This window comes from Condylura cristata, unplaced genomic scaffold (genome assembly GCF_000260355.1).
Source record: "Condylura cristata isolate star-nosed mole 26May11 unplaced genomic scaffold, ConCri1.0 scaffold00011, whole genome shotgun sequence".
In the NCBI taxonomy this organism is placed as follows: Eukaryota; Metazoa; Chordata; class Mammalia; order Eulipotyphla; family Talpidae; genus Condylura; species Condylura cristata.
The window spans coordinates 5,711,279-5,729,888 of NW_004567112.1; the positions used below are offsets into that span (position 1 = coordinate 5,711,279).

Consider the following 18,610-nt stretch of genomic DNA (forward strand, 5'->3'; position numbering starts at 1 on the left):
CTGCTCCCCTCAGCAGTGTACTTCGTCGATCTGCCTGTTCTGCTCCCCGCTCTGTCTCTGGTGAATCCTCTCCCCACCCCTGCACCTCTGGCCTGTGCCCCAGTTCTGTATGCATAAATAATCTTTAAAAATATATATAATAATAAGAGGATTCCTAACAATTCCAAAATGAAAAGTATATATCATTAAAATGTTTTCCTTACCCTCCCCCCACCAATTATATAGCTTTGTCAGTGGTGCATACAGCCGCATACTCTTAAGGGTCACTACAGAATCCCGTGTGCCCGGGAAACGGCCTCGGTGGAGGATGCACAGGCCCTGGGAGGAGCAGCCACTGAGCTGCAGGCAGTCAGTTCTGACGAGTGGTGCAGACGCCCTTTGAGGATGGGTTTCCGAGGAGTCGGTGTCTGGAGAAGGTCTCCGATAGATATGACATCATAGCATCTATAAATAATACACTGTGCGATGCTGAAGCAACCAGCCTCTGCCATCTGCTGCCCCCATCTTTGAAGTAATGGTTTTTCCTGAAGTCGGAAGCCACACAGGGCGACCTAGCGTAAGTGTGAGCCGTAAGTGTGAGCAGGGCTTGCAGCCTGGCTGGCGTGCGAGGCTTTGGTCTCCCTGCAAGTGGGCTCTGAGCGTGCTCTCAGCCTTCTCCCCTGGCGGGACGGTTATCGCTGTCCTGGAGGCCCCATGTTGGGCCTTGTGAGTGTGGAGATGGGAACATGTCAGGAAGAAGGTGGTCGTGCTGCGTCAGGGTCAGGCCCCGCTGTGCTCTGGAGTGAGGCTGTCGAGACTTGGGTCCCTTCGCTTTCTGGGGGGCCCCTGCAGGTTACTGTGCCTCAGTTTCCTCATCTGTGTGTGGGGGGATGATGTTACTCACACCAGAAACCACTGTGAGAAATGAATGGTTTAGCCCAAGTGAAAGCTAGACTAGAACTCAGCACACTGGGAACAACACCAGGGATTAACTGTTACTTTGGCTAATGACGGAGCTATTGAAGATAAGTTTACTGAAATATAAGTATTATGCCTGAAAAAAAATCTAAAGATCTAAAATGCCTTAAAGAACCCAGGAAGCCAAGTTTTGTTTTTTTCATAGCAAACATGTTTTACAGTTGAACTGCACACTAGCAAAGAAGTAAACAGAGCTGGGCAGGATGGAAACAAACAAACGTCATCCCCAACAGTTGAGCAACCTTGAAGCTCCTAGAAAAATAGGATTAATCTTTTTAAAAGAAATCTGCATTCTCCACCTACGTTTCATGGAATCCATTGAAAATGGGAACATCAGTGAAAAAGGATAGAAAAGGGCCCTCCCCAGTGGCACAGCGGGTTAAAGCCCAGCACTGCAAGCTGGCTGCAGCCACTTCAGCGTGAGTTCGATCCCAGCCCCAGAGGTGACCGCATGGCGCGGCAGACCTCTCCCGACCCGCCCGCTGCTCCCCTCAGCTGTGTACTTTGTCGATCTGCCTGTTCTGCTCCCCGCTCTGTCTCTGGGGAATCCTCTCACCGCTCTTGCACCTCTAGCCTGTACCCCAGTTTTGTATGCATAAATAAATAAATATAAAAAAGAAAAAGGATAGAAAAGTATTGGATTGTTTCACTCCTAGGTTAGGTGCTGGGAAGCTTTGAATCGTTGATTTTGCTTTATTCTTAAGTTCAGAAGTAAACCTGCTTGCTATGGAGGAAGGCTCTTTCTTTCTCCCACATATTACTGGATTGAGTGTGACATTCAAAGCCAGCTGAGATGGCTGAGAAAATCCTGGCATGCATCAGAAAGTAGTGGATGCTTCCAGCGTAATGAAAACGCCTCAGGTTCCAGGGTAATCTCTGGGCCAAAGCTACATGGAGCAGACCTCTGCTCGGTCCCATTGGAAGCTGGGGATAATGACCTGGAAAAGAGAGATGCCATTAAGACCGGCGTTTGTAAATGCCACTCCTTCCAGAGTTGTCTGTCTATATTGATGCCAATTATGAATGACTAAGGGGAAAAAAATGCACGGCCGGCCGAAAGTCTTCATCAAAATGGAAAGGCAGTGAGGGAGTCTTGCACAAACCCATTCACTAAGAACAGTGAAAGACCTGCTAGAGCTGGGGGAGAGGATCTTTTAAGTTGGGACCGTTGGGGCAGAAGATAGGCCAAAAGCCAGGAAGGAATTTCTAGTTATTTGGGCACCAAATCCAGAAAACCATTTAGCTGTGGCTTTGGAGAGGAGCTGAGTCTTACTGTGCTTTGCGCCAGCCCTGGAAATTCTGTGCTCTCTGGAAGGCATTTCATTATCTTGTCAGCCAGAAAGGTATTGCACTGTTTTTTTCTGGAAGGGAGATGATGGCTCAGAAAAGAAGGACCCATTAGACTTCAGGGTTTCCAAGGGCCCTGGGTTTGTGGGGTGTTCTGGTCTGGCTGGTCACCCTCACTGAGGTTGAAATGCTGGCTCTATCCTGTATCTCCTTAGCTGGATAACCTTGGTTAGGCACCATAGAACTTCTACCTTTCTGTGTCTCTAAAATAGGGGAGACTGAACCAGGTTAGTGGGTTTTGAACTACAAAACCTCTTGTTCAGAAGAAAGGGGCAGAGAGCTGTCATTGGGGTAGAGCTACGGGGTGGGTAGCCGTGGTGAAAGGTGGGCCTAGCTAGCCTCTGTCTCAGTTGTCCAGAGGCGCTGCCTAGCCAGCACACTCTTTGGGCTAAGTGGGAATCTACCCAGGGCATTTATTTGCAAGACAGTGTGTTGGTGAAACCCCAACTGAGGTTTGGCTTAGTATTGAGAAGAATGTCAAGAGTTCTGGAATCCTTGCAGACCACGGTTGAAAACTTAATGGCCACACCCCTCTGCTATGGCAGGAGAAATTTGCAGCGGCTTCAGATTGTTCCTGGAACAGCAAACTTGGGTCTCTTTATTTATTTACTTAAGTGAAGATCTGCCGGGGAAATGGACTCTCCTGTCAAACTGTATTCGCCGGGCAAAGACCAGAAGAGTAAATTAGTGAAATGCTTGACAGAATGAGCCCTGTTGCAGAAATTTCTTATAATAATGACCTTTTAATTTGATTTATACTTGGTTGGGAAGAAACCCAGTGTTCAGAAGCTTGCCATTCCAGCATTTGCAAAGAGGGCAGAGGATTAATTTAATATCCATGAACTGAAGATGCACTTTAGAGAAGCGTCAGGTCCATTTGTGATGTGTTCTAGTGAGTTTGCATCTCGGTTAAAGGAACGGATTTGGCTCAGTCTGTTGTTGCTCAAGGACCAGCGCCTGCCCTCCTGGGTTTCTGGGTTCTTAGCCCACGGCAGCCCATAAATGTCTGATGTCCAGGTAGTTTTCCCAGATGCTGGAGATGGAGCCTCAGCTGCTTCAGAAATGGCTGTGATCCCCCGGGGCACAGGAGAGCAGCTGAGTTACTCTCAAACTCCTGCTTTCTGGCACCACTTTCCACCCTAAACAGCTTTGCACTGTGGGTCTCCTGAGCTACTTGTAGCAGTTAATATCTGTAAGGCACTTTTATTTATTCTTCTAAGGTAACTTGCTCTGCTGATTTTTTAAATTAAGTTTATGTCTCTCCTAGCAGAAAACTTTTCTTCATGACATACATCTCTACTTTGAGAAAAAAAAAAAAAAAAGACAAAAGGCATTGGCTATAAAAATAGTTCCCTCAATAGATTATTATTTTAAGGAAGGGAAGAGAGGAACTATGATTTGTTGAGAATCCACTGAGCTTCCTCTTTTTATGTTTCCCAGAGCCCTGAGACAGGGGGATTATCTTTATCTTATGCCCAAGAATCTTGCCCAGGGTCGCTCAGTTGGCCACACTGGGTTTCGTCTCTGGACCCTTCCAAAGTGGCATCCCTGGCTGTCCCGAGACCCCGGGAAGGGGGAGAATTCTCAGAACGAGGCATGCTGTGTCACTTCCTCTTCCAGCCAGTAGCCAGAGTGTGCTGTGTGTGGCGTCCCCGTCCCCCTTCCTCTCCTGGAGAGGCTCTTTTGGCCGACAGCCTTAGTGTCTTGAGTAAGAGAGTGCAACAGATGTCCAGAGACTTAATCTACACACGACACGGTGCTGCCATGTTGGAAGCTGGGCAGAAGGGTGAAGCTGGTAACCACCCTGTCTTTAGTTAAAGTGAAACGTTTCCTCATTACAGAATACATTGGCAATGGTTTTGATTTTCCAGAATATTGCATGAACATGGCATCTCTTGATGTCTGAGTTGGGGGCATGTGCCTGCCGCTTTGTGCCCGGGGCAGGTTCCTCACCCTCCTCCGGGCACCCACTTGTCCTGATGTGTCAGGCAGTGTGCTGCTTGCTAGAGAGACAAGAGAAGGCGTCGGGAGCTCTCAGGCCAGTGAGAGCCGGTCATAGCTTCTCCAAGCAGAGACGGGCTGAGCCAGGCCCCTGCGTGAGACCAGGGGTGTAGCTAACTCAGGGCCCCGGCAGGCGGGCTGAGTGAGACTTGAGCTCTGGCCAGGGCACACGTGGCCAGGGAAGGCTGTGGGGGTGTCGGGAGATAATAAGGAAACCGGGCTTCAGTTTTCTTCAGCTGTGACGCGGAGGAGGTGGTGCCTGTCTCGTCAGGTTGGCAGGACCAGGGCGAGTCACTGTGGCAGGTGCGGAGACGCGACTTCAAGTCTCACCCCCACGGTGATGGCGCTGGGGCGGGGCAGGGCTGTGGCCCTCACAGGTGGGTGTTTTGAAGTGACGGTGTCCACCTGGCTCTGCAGATATACACGACAGCGATGGGAGCTCCAGCAGCGGCCACCAGAACCCCAAGGGCGCAGGCAAGTGGGCGGCCTCGCTGGAGAACCTGCTCGAAGACCCGGAAGGCGTGAAAAGATTCAGGGTTTGGCTTTTTCATTGTTGTTTGGGATTGATGCAACTTGCAAAGACATTTAGAAGCAAACGTGTGTGTGTGTGGGGGGGGGGCGCTTGGGTGTGGGGAGCAGGCCTGCCTTAATCATGGCCCAAGTGTGATTCGGGGTGCAGGTCTGGCTTCGAGGGGCACAGACGGCCTGGGCTTTAGAGAGTCGGAACAGAGTTGGTGAGGGCTGTGGGCAGAGGCTCTTCAGGCCTCCGTGCAGGCCCGGCCTGGGTCTGTCAGCCACGAAGTCTTGTTCTTTGGGTCCAGGATCCCAGCATCGGTGAGCAGGGCGGGAGGCAGGACCACAGTTTGCTAAGTGAACTTGAACTCCGAGTGGAGGACTGATGGCTGCGGAAGTGTCGGGGCTGCCCAGAAGTAGGAGCTTTGGGACCAGCAGATGCCCGTGTCAGTCGGGGGTGTTGGGGGCTGCTGCTCACTCTTTCCACCCAGGAGGGTGGCAGGCAGCTGACACCCATGGCCTCCAGGCCACGGTGATGCTGTCTCCATCTCCGGGAGGACAGTCGTCTGCACCCTGCAGAACATTGGCTGTCCCCACGGCCCCCCAACATCCGCAAAAAGAAAACACACCTCCAACTTAAAGTCGTTTTCATCACAGCATTTTTAGACAGGCTTCATGTGTTTTCTTTTCTTTTGTTTAACAAAATGGGCCTGATTTTAGAGGAATGTACTTTGTTTAAACAGTGTCTGGAAGGAACTAATAAATCATCCGCTTTAATTTACTTTTTGGTAATTTATTGTCCGCTTAGAATTGTGAGTAGATTCTTGCTTCGTTTTTACTTTTTCTTACACTGTCAAAGCCATTGAGCTCAGATGCCTGGGACAGCCTGCCTTTCCGGCGGAGGCCCGTCCCGTCCAGGGTCTCTGTGTTGGATGGCAATGTGTTCGTTGGTAAATTTTGCCAAAACTGTCCTTGAAGGGAAATGCATTTGTTTTATGTTTCTAAGGGTGAGAACTGACCTTTTCCCTTTTCTTTATACCTAGGAATTTTTAAAAAAGGAATTCAGTGAAGAAAATGTTTTATTTTGGCTAGCGTGTGAAGATTTTAAGAAAACGCAAGATAAGAAGCAGGTATTCCACTCTGCGATCGCTTGCTTTCTTGATAATTACTGACTTTTCCAACAGATTTTGAAATTGCTTAAGAAGATCAGATCCATCAGAGAGCTGGAGGAAAGACTTGACTTCCTTTAGAGATCTTGTATTGATAAACAGTGCTAATTTTATAGTGTGGCAATCCATTTTTTTTTTTAAAGATTTATTTATTTGTGCATACAGAACTGGGGTACAGGCCAGAGATGCGGAGGGTGAGAGGCTTCACCAGAGACAGAGTGGGGAACAGAACAGGCAGATCAACGAAGTACACTGCTGAGGGGAGCAGCGGGCGGGTCAGGAGAGGTCTGCCACGCCATGTGGTCACCTCGGGGGCAGGTGGGAATCGAACTCATGTGGAAGCGGCTTTAGATTCTCAGTGCTGTGCTTTAACCCGCTGCGCCACCAGGGAGGGCCGGCAATCCATTTTTAAGTGGAGTTGTTGATGCGGACACACATTTAAAGAGAAATAGCGACGCGTGTCATTTAGAATTCCTCATTGCGTGCCATATATTTTCCCTCATGAATTAGTGACGAGACCGCTTCTCCCAGAGTTTGACATATTGGCATTGTGTACGGGTGGAGTGAAGTGACCAGCAGATACGTGCCTCACTCAGGTGGACTGTCAGTTAGTCAAGTGTCTTTACCAGGCTCAGAGCCCTCAGCACCCCACATGGGAATCTGACCGTTCCCCGGTAGACGTGTGCCCTTTGCGAGACGTATCCTGTAACCCCCCATGTCAGCTGGATTTTCTGCCTCTGAAGGGGGGTGAATGAGAAGAGGGGGAAGGAGGCCTGAGGATTGGGGGGTGCTCATGAGGTCTACGCCTGAGTATTTCCAAGCGGCTATGAGCTAAGTGTTAGTAAGTAGTGTTCGCGAGGGAGACTTCGCTGTGCGGCTGTAAGGGTGGTGGGGACTGTGGCCATGGGGTGGGGGCAGCTGCCACCTCAGGCTGCAGGTGGGCGCTTAGCTGACCTTGGCTGCGAAGTTTTGAGATCAGCTGCTGCCTGGGCTTTCAGTGCTGCCTGCAGCCACTCACTCCCGGCGCCTTCGGGATCTTTCCTGCCATCCTGCCCCGGACCCGAAGGACCTTTCATCCAGAGATGTCATCTCCCATCTTTATCCCAATACCACTTTCTATTCCAGAGACTCTGGAATTGGGGTTTTTCTATAAAACCGTCTGATTTTATAAACGTTGAAACTGATTTTTTTATAATTTATTTTTACGTATTTTTGTGCATTTTTCCATCTCAGTTGCAGTCCCCTTGAAAAGTAATTTTTAAAACTATAACACCTCACTTGCCAAAGAAAACATCTGTGGGCATGTAGGGCGTGCGGCCTTGCCAGTTTCGAGCCTCTGACCCCACAGCTGGACCCGCGGCCGGCAGCCATTGTGTTTGCTGACAACAGCTTGGAAAACGCACATCTTTGGTTCTTCCTAGGTTCCTGTGTGCTCAGATCTGCTCCCCCAAGATGGGGGAGGGGCCTTCCTCCCTGTGGGGCAGGGGCTAAGACTGCCCCCTTCCCTTCCGGCCCCCAGGGTGGCTGACTGCCACCCTGCCATGGCCCTAGGCATTTACCTCCAGCTGCTCCTCCCTGGGCGACTGCCCAAGCTTCCAGGGTGATGAACGGCCTCAGGTGAGGAGTGAGCAAGCAGGTGACTTGGCCCGCTGTAGAAGGCTAAGATATGGGCGGACATGTTCATTGTTCTGCTCTGTCACGCCCCCAGAGCAGGCCCCTGAGAACCACCCCTAAGTGCTGTTCAGCTCATTCATCCAGGCCCCACTCAGATCCCGGCTCAGCGTCCAGCAGAAGAGCAGATGTCCGTCCCTCTCTGTTTGCATGTGGGAGGTCAGAGGGCCGGACAGGAGAACCAGGGCACCCCTAGACTCGCAGGAGGGGGAGTCGGCCTCCCGCGTCCCCGGACTCCAGCCTGCGCTCTGCCCTGGTGTGTCCTGCCCCTCAGCCTGTGCAGGGTCTGCCTGCTCAGGGCCGGGCCTCCGGGCGAGGCAGACACGACAGAAGGACAGGCACTTCTGCTAGGACCTGCGTCACAGGGGAAGCCAGCTGTTAGACGGGACTTTGCAAGTGTGGGGGAGGGGGGCAGAAATGGGAAGTGTGTCCATGGGAGCTCAGGCTGTTGGAAAGCCCTGGGGGAAGTGACTTTTAAGCGATCACCTGAAGTGGGGGGGTGTTTCTAGAAGGGGAACCACAGGTGGGAGGACGGCCAGCGCGCATGGCTACAGGAAGACCCGATGGTGGAGGCCGTGGTGCTTGGTGCTTGCCGGCAGGCTGGTTGTGCTGCGCGCCAGGCTGGGAGGCAGGCGGGGCCACACGCGGAACCTGGGACATCTGCTCCCCCAAGATGGAGCAGAGGGGCCTTCCTCCCTGTGGAGCAGGGGCGGGTGCTAAGACTGCCCCCTTCCCTTCCAGCCCCCAGGGTGGCTGGCGGCCACCCTGCCATGGCCCTAGGCATTTACCTCCAGCTGCTCCTCCCTGGACTTCTCTGCTCCATCTGGGGTTGGCATTCACGAGAGCGCCTCCAGGGTCCAGCGGGCCCCTCTGTGGCCTGACCCCAGCCCCCAGCCGCTGGCTGGCCCCTTGAAGGTGCGTGCCCTTCCGCCTGAAGGCACCTGGTGGTTGGTTGCTGCCAGGGGTGGGAGCAGCGGGGCTGGGAAGGCGCCCCCGTCCTGCGACCCTTGGGCCCAGACCACAGTTGGGGTTCTCACAGAGGCTCATGACGTTCCAGTTCTTCCAGACACGGGCTGTGGTGTGAGAGGAAGCAGCAGCCCGCCCATGGCTGCCTGCCCGGCCGGGTGCAGACAGAGCCAGGATTCAGACTGGCCTGCTCTAGCCGGACTGGCTGCAGGGGAAGTCAAACCAGGGAGTCACTAGTGATGAGAGGAGACGGCAGCCTGGGCGAGTCTGCAGCCAGAGCATTTCCCAGGGGGCCTGGCACGCCCGGCCCTGGAGGGAGCTGGCCGCGGCTTGTCTCCGCGGTGAGCTAAGGCAGTGGTGGGGCCCTTGAGACCCCACTTTCGCCTCCAGCCTTTTAACCCCGCTGCTGGCCTGGCTGCTGGCTCTCAGCGGGCTCTCCAGCCTCTACAGTGGCGTCTCTCGGGTGCTGTCTGCCTCTGTTGTGCGGCTCTGGGGGTTGAGGGCTTCGTCTGTCTTCTCCCGTCTGCACCCGAGGGCCTGGCACACAGTACTTGAAGCTCTCTCCACCGGGGGCCTGCATGGGTGAGGTCCGGGCCCCCCTCACCCGCGTAGCTGCAGATGGAGAGATTCCTCCTGGTCCTTTCTTGGGCCTGTGCTCCCAGGAGCGCTAGGAGTGGACGTCCTCGCTGTCATCCCGGGACTGTGCTCACCCTCTCTTTGGTAGTGTCTAGATCCTGCATTTAGGTGGGGCACTAGGGTTTGAGACAGTTGGGAAGGTGCTGCCCCCCCCCCCCCATCAGGAGTCCCGGCATGGTTATACCTTCCAGGTGTTCATATCAGCTGTCAGCTTCAAAGAAATTCTCCCCCTTTGCAAATTTTAAAAAGTATTTACTTATGCATACAGAACTGGGGTACATACCAGAGATGCAGGGGTTGTGAGAGGCTTCACCAGAGACAGGGTGGGGAGCAGAACAGGCAGATAGACGAAGCACACTGCTGAGGGGAGCAGTGGGGAGACAGGAGAGGTCTGTCGTGCCGTGTGGGTCACCTCTGGGACTGTGGATAGAACTCGCACCGAGGCGGCCACGGCCACCTTGCAGTGCTGCGTCCTAACCCGCTGTGCCAGGGAGGGCCCCCCCTTTGCAGTTTTTTTTTTTTAAGATTTATATATTTATTCATACAGAACTGGGGTACAGGCTAGAGATCTGGAGGGTGAGAGGATTCACCAGGAACAAAGAGGGGAGCAGAACAGGCAGGTCGGCGAAGTACACTGCTGAGGGGAGCAGTGGGCGGGTCAGGAGAGGTCTGCCGCGCCCTGTGGTCACCCCTGGGGCAGGCGGGGATCGAACTCATGCAGAATTGGCTTAAGTTTCTTAGTGCTGTGCTTTAACCCGCTGCGCCACCAGGGAGGGCCCCCTTTGCAGTTTTTTTATGGCTTAAAATTTCTCTAGGACATGCTAACCACATGTGGAACTTATCTTCTAAAGCAGGGCAACGTTTATGTCTCATAAAGCTTTAGCCAGAGCGCCAACAAGGTGTTCGTCCTCCGGCTGACTTCATCCAGCCACCACCCACGTACTCATCACATTATCCACTTACCCATCATCCATCCATCCGGGGCCCGTTTGCTGTGCGGCAGAGATTGAGATGGATAGGACAGCTGGTGTAGGTTGATAAAAGTGACCGATAGTGGGGGGTGGGGGTGTGGGGTAATACAAGCTTTCTAATAATCATAGCTCTGAGATCGACTTGCACCAGTATGAAGTGTGAAACTACCTTTCATTTTATACACTTTAGAACTACTAGAGTTATTGGGGGGGGTTATGGCATTTATTGATATTTTACTTTTTTTTTTTTTAAAAGATTTATTTATTTGAGCATACAGAACTGGAGTACAGGCCAGAGGCTCAGGGGCGGTGAGAGGCTTCACCAGAGACAGAGTGGGGAACAGAACAGGCAGATCGACGAAATCCACTGCTGAGGGGACCAGCGGGCGGTCAGGAGAGGTCTGCCGCACTCTGTGGTCACCTCCGGGGCAGGCGGGGATCGAACTCATGCGGAAGTGGCTTTAGCTTCTCAGTGCTGTGCTTTAACCCGCTGCGCCACCGGGGAGGGCCTGTTTCACTTTTTTAACACTGACATTTAGTCCAGGATTAGGTCTGTTTTTGGAATGTTTGATGTTCTTTGTTATTTATTTATTTTTTAAGATTGATTTATTCATACGGACCTGGGGTACAGAGAAGAGGTGTCGGGGCGGTGAGAAGCTTCGCCAGAGACAGAGTGGGGAGCAGAACAGGCAGATCGACACGGCACACAGCTGACGGGAGCCATGGGCAGGTCAGGCCAGGTCTGCCGCGCCCTGTGGGTCAGCAACCAGGCCGGGATCGAACTCGCGCTGAGGCGGCTGTGGCCAGCTTGCCGTGTTGTATCCTCACCTGTTGCGCCTCCGGGGAAGTCCTGTTTTTCTTTTTTTTTTAATTGAAGAGATACCGCTTGGGTCATTACAGGCTTTGGGTTCCAGACTTACTCGTCAGCGTCTGTTTCTGCCCCACTATGCCCACCGCCAAGTCAGCCTTTGACATTCTGAAAGACTGTCCTCAGAGGCTGAAACACCATGTCTGTTTTTAAAAATGCATTTAAATATTTCCAGGTGACACATTCTCTTAGGATATTCCCTCCTGAGTGGATGGAGTAAGGACGGCCAGTTCCCTCCAGCCCTCCGGCTGGCCATGTACTTCGGAGCCTTGTCTGTGAATTTGCGCCTGTGAGGCCAGGCCACGGGCGGGGCTTGGCCTCTCACGTGTGGCCGTGGCTCGCACGCACCCGGCGCCTTCCACCTCGCGTCATCGTGTCTAGATGTTATCTACCCACTTCCTCTTACTATAACCGGGGTTTCACTTGCATCCCAGTCTACTGCATTTTCATTATTAAAACGTCAGTGTTTACTGTTCACTGTTGAGCGACGGGATGCTAGGGCTGCCCTTGATTTCTGGAGCTATGATTTGCTTTCCTTATTTCCACACTCCCCAAAAGCCCTCCAAGCACACGCTGCAGGGGCTTGGGCCTCTCAAGTCTCCAGTCCTGGTTTCCTTGGTCATCACCCCCCGACCACAGCGCCCGCTCGGGCATCCAGGTCATTCTTGGCCACCAGCGGCTGTTCCATTCACCTGTTCCTGCTTCCTTCTCCTCCATCCCGAGTCACCCCCGTACTGTGATGGAACCCCCGTAGGCAGGCAGAGGTTTGAGGATCTTGCTCATGGAGCAGTTTCTCTGTCACCTCCCACCTCCCTGGGGCGCTGATACAGCCAAGGGTTCCAGGGTGAACCTCATTCAGCGCTTTGAAGACGTTGTCTCATTGGCTTCCATGTTTGCTAGAAATCACTGTGCGCAAGCTGTGCTGTTTTGTCTGTTGTTTTTTACTCCGTAAAGTGTAGGGCCGTTTTCAGGTCCCCAGTATTTTAAAACTGTACAATCAGGGGCTTTGGGGTGGGGGGGGAGGTTCCCTCACTGTGCAGGCGTTTTCTGGAGCTTTTAATCTGGAAATGTACAGTTCTGGAAAATGCCCTGTTATCATCATCATTGCCACCCTGCAGCGACGCCTTTCATGTTCTCCGCTGCTTTTCTGGAGATGGGCCTCCTCCCCTGGATTGAACCTTTGATCTTTCCCTCCTGGATTTTCCATCACTTGGCTTTCATTTTCTTCTTTTCTGTTGGAGATTTCAAGTTCGTCTTCAAACCCTTTGGGTTTTTCTGCCTGTGTTGTCTCCAGACCCTCTTGACTCTCCCTGCTGCCACAGGGAGAGCGCTGGGGGACAGGAGAGGGGACCCGCGGGCCAGGGTCTCGGCCGCCTGCTGCCGCCCTCCTCTCCCTCTGACTGGGTTGCCCGATGCTCAGGTTTCTGCTCTTCGGTTTCCTCGTCGGCACCCTGCCCCCCACCCCCACCCCCTCGGCCTCGCAGGTGCTTGGCTTTGTTCTCTGTGGAGTCGTCACTGTCCCTTCAACGGCTTCCATTTCCTGAGCTAGTTCTCGGAAATATTTGCAAATCATGTACGTGATATTTTCTTTGCCTTGTTCCCTTTCTGTTGTTTCCTTACGTGTCTTCTCCCATCGCCCATCTCTGGTGCAGTGATGGGATGGAGGTGGCCCACTTGGGACAGAGGGAGGAGGACTCAGAGATGGGCCAGGTGTGGGGTGAGGGAGGTGCGGGGGTCACAGTTCCCAGTCTCCCGGAGGAGAGACCACAGGACCCACTGCCCGGAGGAGGCCCCTTCTCTTGTGGTGTTAAGCTGAAATCTTGGGGGCCCCTGTGACTAGGAAAGCCCAGTGGAATGCTCACTGGACAAGGGACGGACCCAGGGGTGCAAAGCAACCTTCCGCGGAGCTCTGTGCCGCCCATGCTCTTGTGGCTGTTGAGTAGACTTGTTTCTGGCTGCTGTTGAGGAGAATTTGCTTTTCCTGACCAGCGTTTGCTGAGACCAGCATCCGGGGCTCACTCCCACCTGCGTGTTGTCACGCTCAGGCCGCGGCAGGTCTGGGGGGCAGGCCCGAGGGGGTGTCTGGGGCAAGTGCCCCCACAGGCTTTGCTCTGGTGCCTCGTCACCGGGCCCGGGGGTCCCCGCCAGCCCCTTGGGCACACTTGCTTCCCTTTGGTGGAGACTGTGCCGGACAGGGGAGTCCATCCTCGCCGGTCACAGACCTGGGGCCTCGCCGCGGCTGGAGGTTCTGTTCCCGTCCTGGAAGGGGCTAGCCCAAGGGTCATGGGGCTCTGGAAATCCAGAGTAACTCAGAGGACTCGGTTCTTCTTCTTGCTGGGTTTCCTCAGCATGGACCGGGCCTTCCCGTGACCAGTTGTGGTCACAGCCTCAGGGTTTCCCTTTTCAGTCATGCTTCCTCGCCGGGCCCAGATAAGTGCTGCTGCCCACGCCGACACCGCATGTGGTCAGTCGGGCATGGGGGTGGGGACCACAAGGTCTGTCTGGGCTGGGCGCTGGGGGGCAGGGTGGCGCCAAGACCCGAGGCCTCTCCCCTGCGGGCCCCCGGGCCTGCCTCCTCCCACCCCGGCCCCTCCTCCCCCTCGAATCCTCACGACACCTCCTCGGAGAACCACCGGTGGTCACCTGGGTTCACCCACCCGTGTGTGTGCAGGGGGCGGGGAGCGAGGCCTAACCATGATTTTTGCATGGGTGGCTCACGTGATTGGCTATAATTCTACTTGGATGAAGTTCTGTTAAAACAGGAAGTGGTTTTCCAGAAATCTTCCTTCTTGACAGAGTGGAGGGAGGAGGCTCGTGGTGGCATGGAGGAGGCAGGTCTTGGAGAGAAAGCGGCTCCTGACCTGCCTCCTGGGGTCTCCGGCTGTACCCCTGGGAGCAGCCGTGTTCGCCCTGACGCTCCTTTTGCCTTTGAGTCAGGCGTCTGCTCATTCATTACCCACCCTCACAGCTGCTCAGGAGCGAGCACCAGGCCTCGGTCCTTGCCCCCACCTGGGCCAGCTGCGTGGAGGCCCCTGTCCGGTCTTGTTTTCTGCAGGACAGGTAGTGGCCAGGCCTCGGTGCAGGCGCCGGCTCTTCCCCCAAGGCCGAGGAGCTTTTCTGGGCCAGAGCCTGCTCGGTGCTGGCTGTTCCCAGCCGGCTGCTCTGGCGTCTTTTTTTTTTTTTTTTTTAAAAGATTTTTTTTTTTTGGGACCCTCCTGGTGGCGCAGCGGGTTAAAGCACTGCACTGAGAATCTAAAGCCGCTTCTGCATGAGTTCGATTCCCGCCTGCCCCAGAGGTGACCACATGGTGTGGCAGACCTCTCCTGACCCGCCCGCTGCTCCCCTCAGCAGTGGAATTCGTCGATCTGCCTGTTCTGCTCCCCACTCTGTCTCTGGTGAAGCCTCTCACCACCCCTGAGCCTCTGGCCTGTACCCCAGCCTGTGTGCATAAATAAATAAATCTTTAAAAAAAAAAAAGATTTTTATTTTATTTGTACATGCAGAACTAGGGTACAGGCCAGTGGCGGTGAGAGGCTTCACCAGAGACAGAGTGGGGAGCAGAACAGGCAGATCGACGAAGCACACTGCTGAGGGGAGCAGCGGGCGGGTCAGGAGAGGTCTGCCGCGCCCTGTGGTCACCTCCGGGGCAGGCGGGGATCGAACTCATGCGGAAGCGGCTTTAGCTTCTCAGTGCTGTGCTTTAACCCGCTGCGCCACCAGGGAGGGCCCGCGCTCACTCTTACTTGAGCTTATATTTTGCTACCTGAAAAGAACACCTTGCCGGAAGGCCGGCAGCCGCACCGGCCAGGAGGGACTCATGGATCTCCCGGGCTTGGACTGAGCAGAAACGCAGCATTTGGGAGCCCAGAACTCTGCCTTGCAGCGGGCCCGTGGCCTCTCCCGGCCCCTGGGTGCTCATCAGGGAGCGGCGGGGCGGGGCTGGGTGCCCGGGACACCAAGGGCCCGGGGCCTGTGTCCCGAGCATGGTGGGAGCTCGAGAGCTCCCTGGAGGTGTGTGCATGCTTTAACTTAATTTTTTTTTTTTTACCGTAGTGAAGTACAGCTGACATAGATTTTTTGCCATTTTCACATTTTTCATTTTTGGCTTTTGTTGGTTTTTCACGTGAGCCTCTTTAAAGGTCTCAGGAGCATCGAGTATTTGTGATGGTGTAGAACCGTCTCTGCTCTCTCGTTCCCGAACTTCTTATCCCCTGTCAGGCGACAGCCACCCCCTGCCCCTCCCCAGCCCTGGGCAGGCCTCTCTCTGTCTGCCTCTCTGGATTTGCCTTTTCCGGACAGTCCTCTTGAATAGTGTCGTGTGGGGTGTGGCCTTTAGCCCCAGCCGCCTCGTGCCCAGGCTACAGGTGAGATTCTGACTTCATTTGCGTTGGCGGCAGGTTCTTGGAAAAGGTGACTTTAAGTTACACAGCATTGTTTGAAACCAATTTGACCACAGACGGATTGGTGTAAACAAGAGCAAAGTTCTTGCAGAATATTTCTGGTTAGAAAGCCTCACCGAAATTCTAAACACTTCCAGGATTAAGCAAGCATTTTGCTTATTGCAGTTTAGGGTCTCAGGTGACCAGCATCTCGGGGACACAGTGGACCCCACCCTGGACAGGATGCCCTTCACACACACCCACAGTCCCCCAACTGGAACACCTGAGACACCTGTGCCCCTCTTTGGGGTGTGAGAGGGACCTGGGGTCCCTGGAGGAAAATCCACACCTCCCCAACGTGGTGGCCCTGCTGGGAATCCATTCTTTTCTCACCAGTGTTACAATGAAATGATATTGAAGGAAACATTCTTTCAAGACCTGCTACAGTTCTTTCCTTTTTTATGACTGAGTAGTATTCCCACAAGTCCTTACTTTAGCAAATTCACCAGGTAGTCATGAGTTTGTACTAAATATCACTCACTCTGGGCCAGGAGTGGCCCTGTCATCATTTCAGAGTGGATATGGAAGCTGCAGGGTAGAAGCTGGGACTGGGCCCGTGAGCCCTCCCCGGTGGAGCCTGGCTCTGGAATGCCGAGGCAGGGCAGGGGAGTGGCTTTTCTTGCTGCAGTAGCTCGTCTGGGTCTGGACTAGAGCCAGATGACTAGCAGGCTCCGTGTCTCCCCAGATGCAGGAAAAGGCGAAGGACATCTACATGACCTTTCTGTCCAGCAAGGCCTCGTCACAAGTCAACGTCGAGGGGCAGTCCCGGCTCAATGAGAAGATACTGGAAGAACCGCACCCACTCATGTTCCAGAAACTCCAGGACCAGGTAACCTCACCTCCCTGCCTGCCCCTTGACTTATGCCCAGCTTGGAGGACATTAGGGGAACACTAAATGTCAGATGCTCTAGAAGCTGTCCCCTGGGCTGAGGTACGCTGGGGTACCATGGCTGGTGAAAGAGAGGAAGGAACGCCAGGCTCAGGGCACCCCGCCAGAGGGGCCTGCTTGGGACTGTTAGCTCGTGCTCTGCACACAGTTTGAACCAGGAGGGTAACTGGCCTTCTGGCCCAGATGAGAAGGGAGACCAGGCCTCTTCAGGGCGCCCACCCTGAGGAAAGATGTGAGAACTGCTGAAGGCTGGGGTTTTGTACGAACACCCAAACCTCATCCTCTGTCGGGTGGCCCAGTTCTGCGCGCTAGTTCCTGACGAGGCTCCTGGGTCGTAATGGAAAGGAGAACATTCGGCAGCAGATTCTATTTAAAGCAGGAAAAATTAGATTTATAAAATGGACTTCCACAGGGTAAACTTTAGTTTTCTGGCAAATTTGTGAGAAATGCCAGCAGTGCTAGGCTGAAGGATGGAAGTACACTCTGGAGGTTTGTTTAGACCTGAATTTGCAAACATGACTGCTCTGCTCTTGTGAAATGTTACATCCACGCTTGCAGAAGCGGAACACAGACAAAGAGCAAACTGCTGCCTTCCTGTCCTTCCTGAAGAAGCGAAGGCCTCCCTTGGCCCCTGGTGGAGACTGGCTTTGGCTTAGTTCTGCCTCTCTGGGAGGCGAAGCAGCCCGAGCCAGCTGCAGGCGTCCGCCCACCCCAGGGTTCCTTGTCGGATTCGCTGGCTCCAGGTGGACTGAGACTTTGCCTTTCTGAGAAGCAGGTGTGGCTGGGCTGGCAGTCTCGGCATTGCAGCATTGAGAAGGACAAGTCCAGTGTGTTGCTTGGCCTTGGTCAGCTGCAGTGATCAAAAAAAACTTAAAAAAAATTTTTTTTCTTTAATTGAAGAAAGTCTTCCTCTGTCCCTTCCTGCATCTGCTCAGTCTTGTAATGTGAGAGGCCAATGGGGTGTGGGGGGCTCCCCTACAGTGTGCTCAGCCCCGGGGCACACCCCCGCCTGCTGGGGCCTCATCTCTCCTTAGAACAAGTACAGATGAGAATCTGAGAAGTCAGGTGGGCGTTTTCCAGCTGGCACAGCGTAAAGTGCAAATTCTCAGGACTTTTGCGTCTGCTGTGGGCGTTCCGGGACCCAGTTGGCACGGAGATGCGCTGAGGGCCTCCTGGAGGTGGTGACTTTGAGCCATGGATTTGTGGAGGGCGGGAGCAGGAGGCACAATAGAACGGCCCAGCCCCGCGGGGTGTGGGAATATCCACCAGAGACAAGAACCCCCGGCAGGGGAGCAGGGGGCGGGTTCAGAGCCTGGACTGGAGCCCCGCGTTCTGCGAATTCTCAGTATGACATCTGCTTAGGGCCCCCACGATGCTCAAGACTGCCCTCTGTGCCTCACCCCATCTCATCTCCAGTGGCAACGAGCACCCCATTTTGCTAGTAGGAGAAGACTGAGGAGTTGTTAGCCCGAAGTCACCAGCACGGGGCTGGACTCACCTGTCCTTAGACCACACCCCGCCACTGCCATCACAGTCGGGCCAGGGGCAGCCTCCCTGCCCCTCAGCTTCCCGGGAGAGTGGCTGGAGCTGGGGCATCCGTAAGGCAGTGTGGTGCCAGCCGACTTTCTGGGGGAGCTGGGTGGGAGGGATGGAGCGCTGACGGTGACACCTCAGGCTCTCAGCAGCCAGGACCTCTGATGGGGCTCCGCAGGCCAGGCCGCTGGGCTCACAGACCGGAGGGTGAGCGGGCACAGCGTGGCGGGCACAGCGTGGCGGGAGTGGGCGTGGGTAGCGTGGAGGTGGCAGGGCACATTTTAAAGTCGCCTTTATCTGCTTGATTATAAGTCTTGCCCCACAAGAAACTTCAGAAGCCAAATAAAGACGAAACAACCGAAGTATCTTAACAGCCCGAGCTGCGAAGGCCCCTCAGTCCGCTTGATCTTTAGACTTTGCTTCTTTGCCTGTGAACTCACTGCATTGCGCACACGTTAGAGCAAACGCAGCACAGTGCGGCTCAAAATGGGAACCTCAGAAGAAATGCTGTTCGTGGGGGAACACGCTTTATTTCCTGTTGTTAAAAGACATTTGTTTCACTCATAGCAGGAGTATAATGGACCAGGCGAGAAAATAACAAAAATAATGAACAACCATATACCAGAGACATTCTGTGGGGGTGGAGTGGG

General features: G+C 54.1%; 1 protein-coding gene across 2 annotated transcripts in view; it reads left to right on the top strand.

Moving 5' to 3' along the window:
• RGS10 (regulator of G-protein signaling 10) overlaps positions 1-18,610 on the top strand; it is a 43,183-nt gene that overhangs the window by 13,101 nt on the left and 11,472 nt on the right. For both annotated transcript variants that reach the window (XM_012723851.1, XM_004680395.2), the window contains 3 exons: positions 4,723-4,841; positions 5,862-5,948; positions 16,224-16,367. In XM_012723851.1, the coding sequence (XP_012579305.1) occupies positions 4,723-4,841; positions 5,862-5,948; positions 16,224-16,367 (350 nt within the window). The remainder of the gene's footprint in view (positions 1-4,722; positions 4,842-5,861; positions 5,949-16,223; positions 16,368-18,610) is intronic.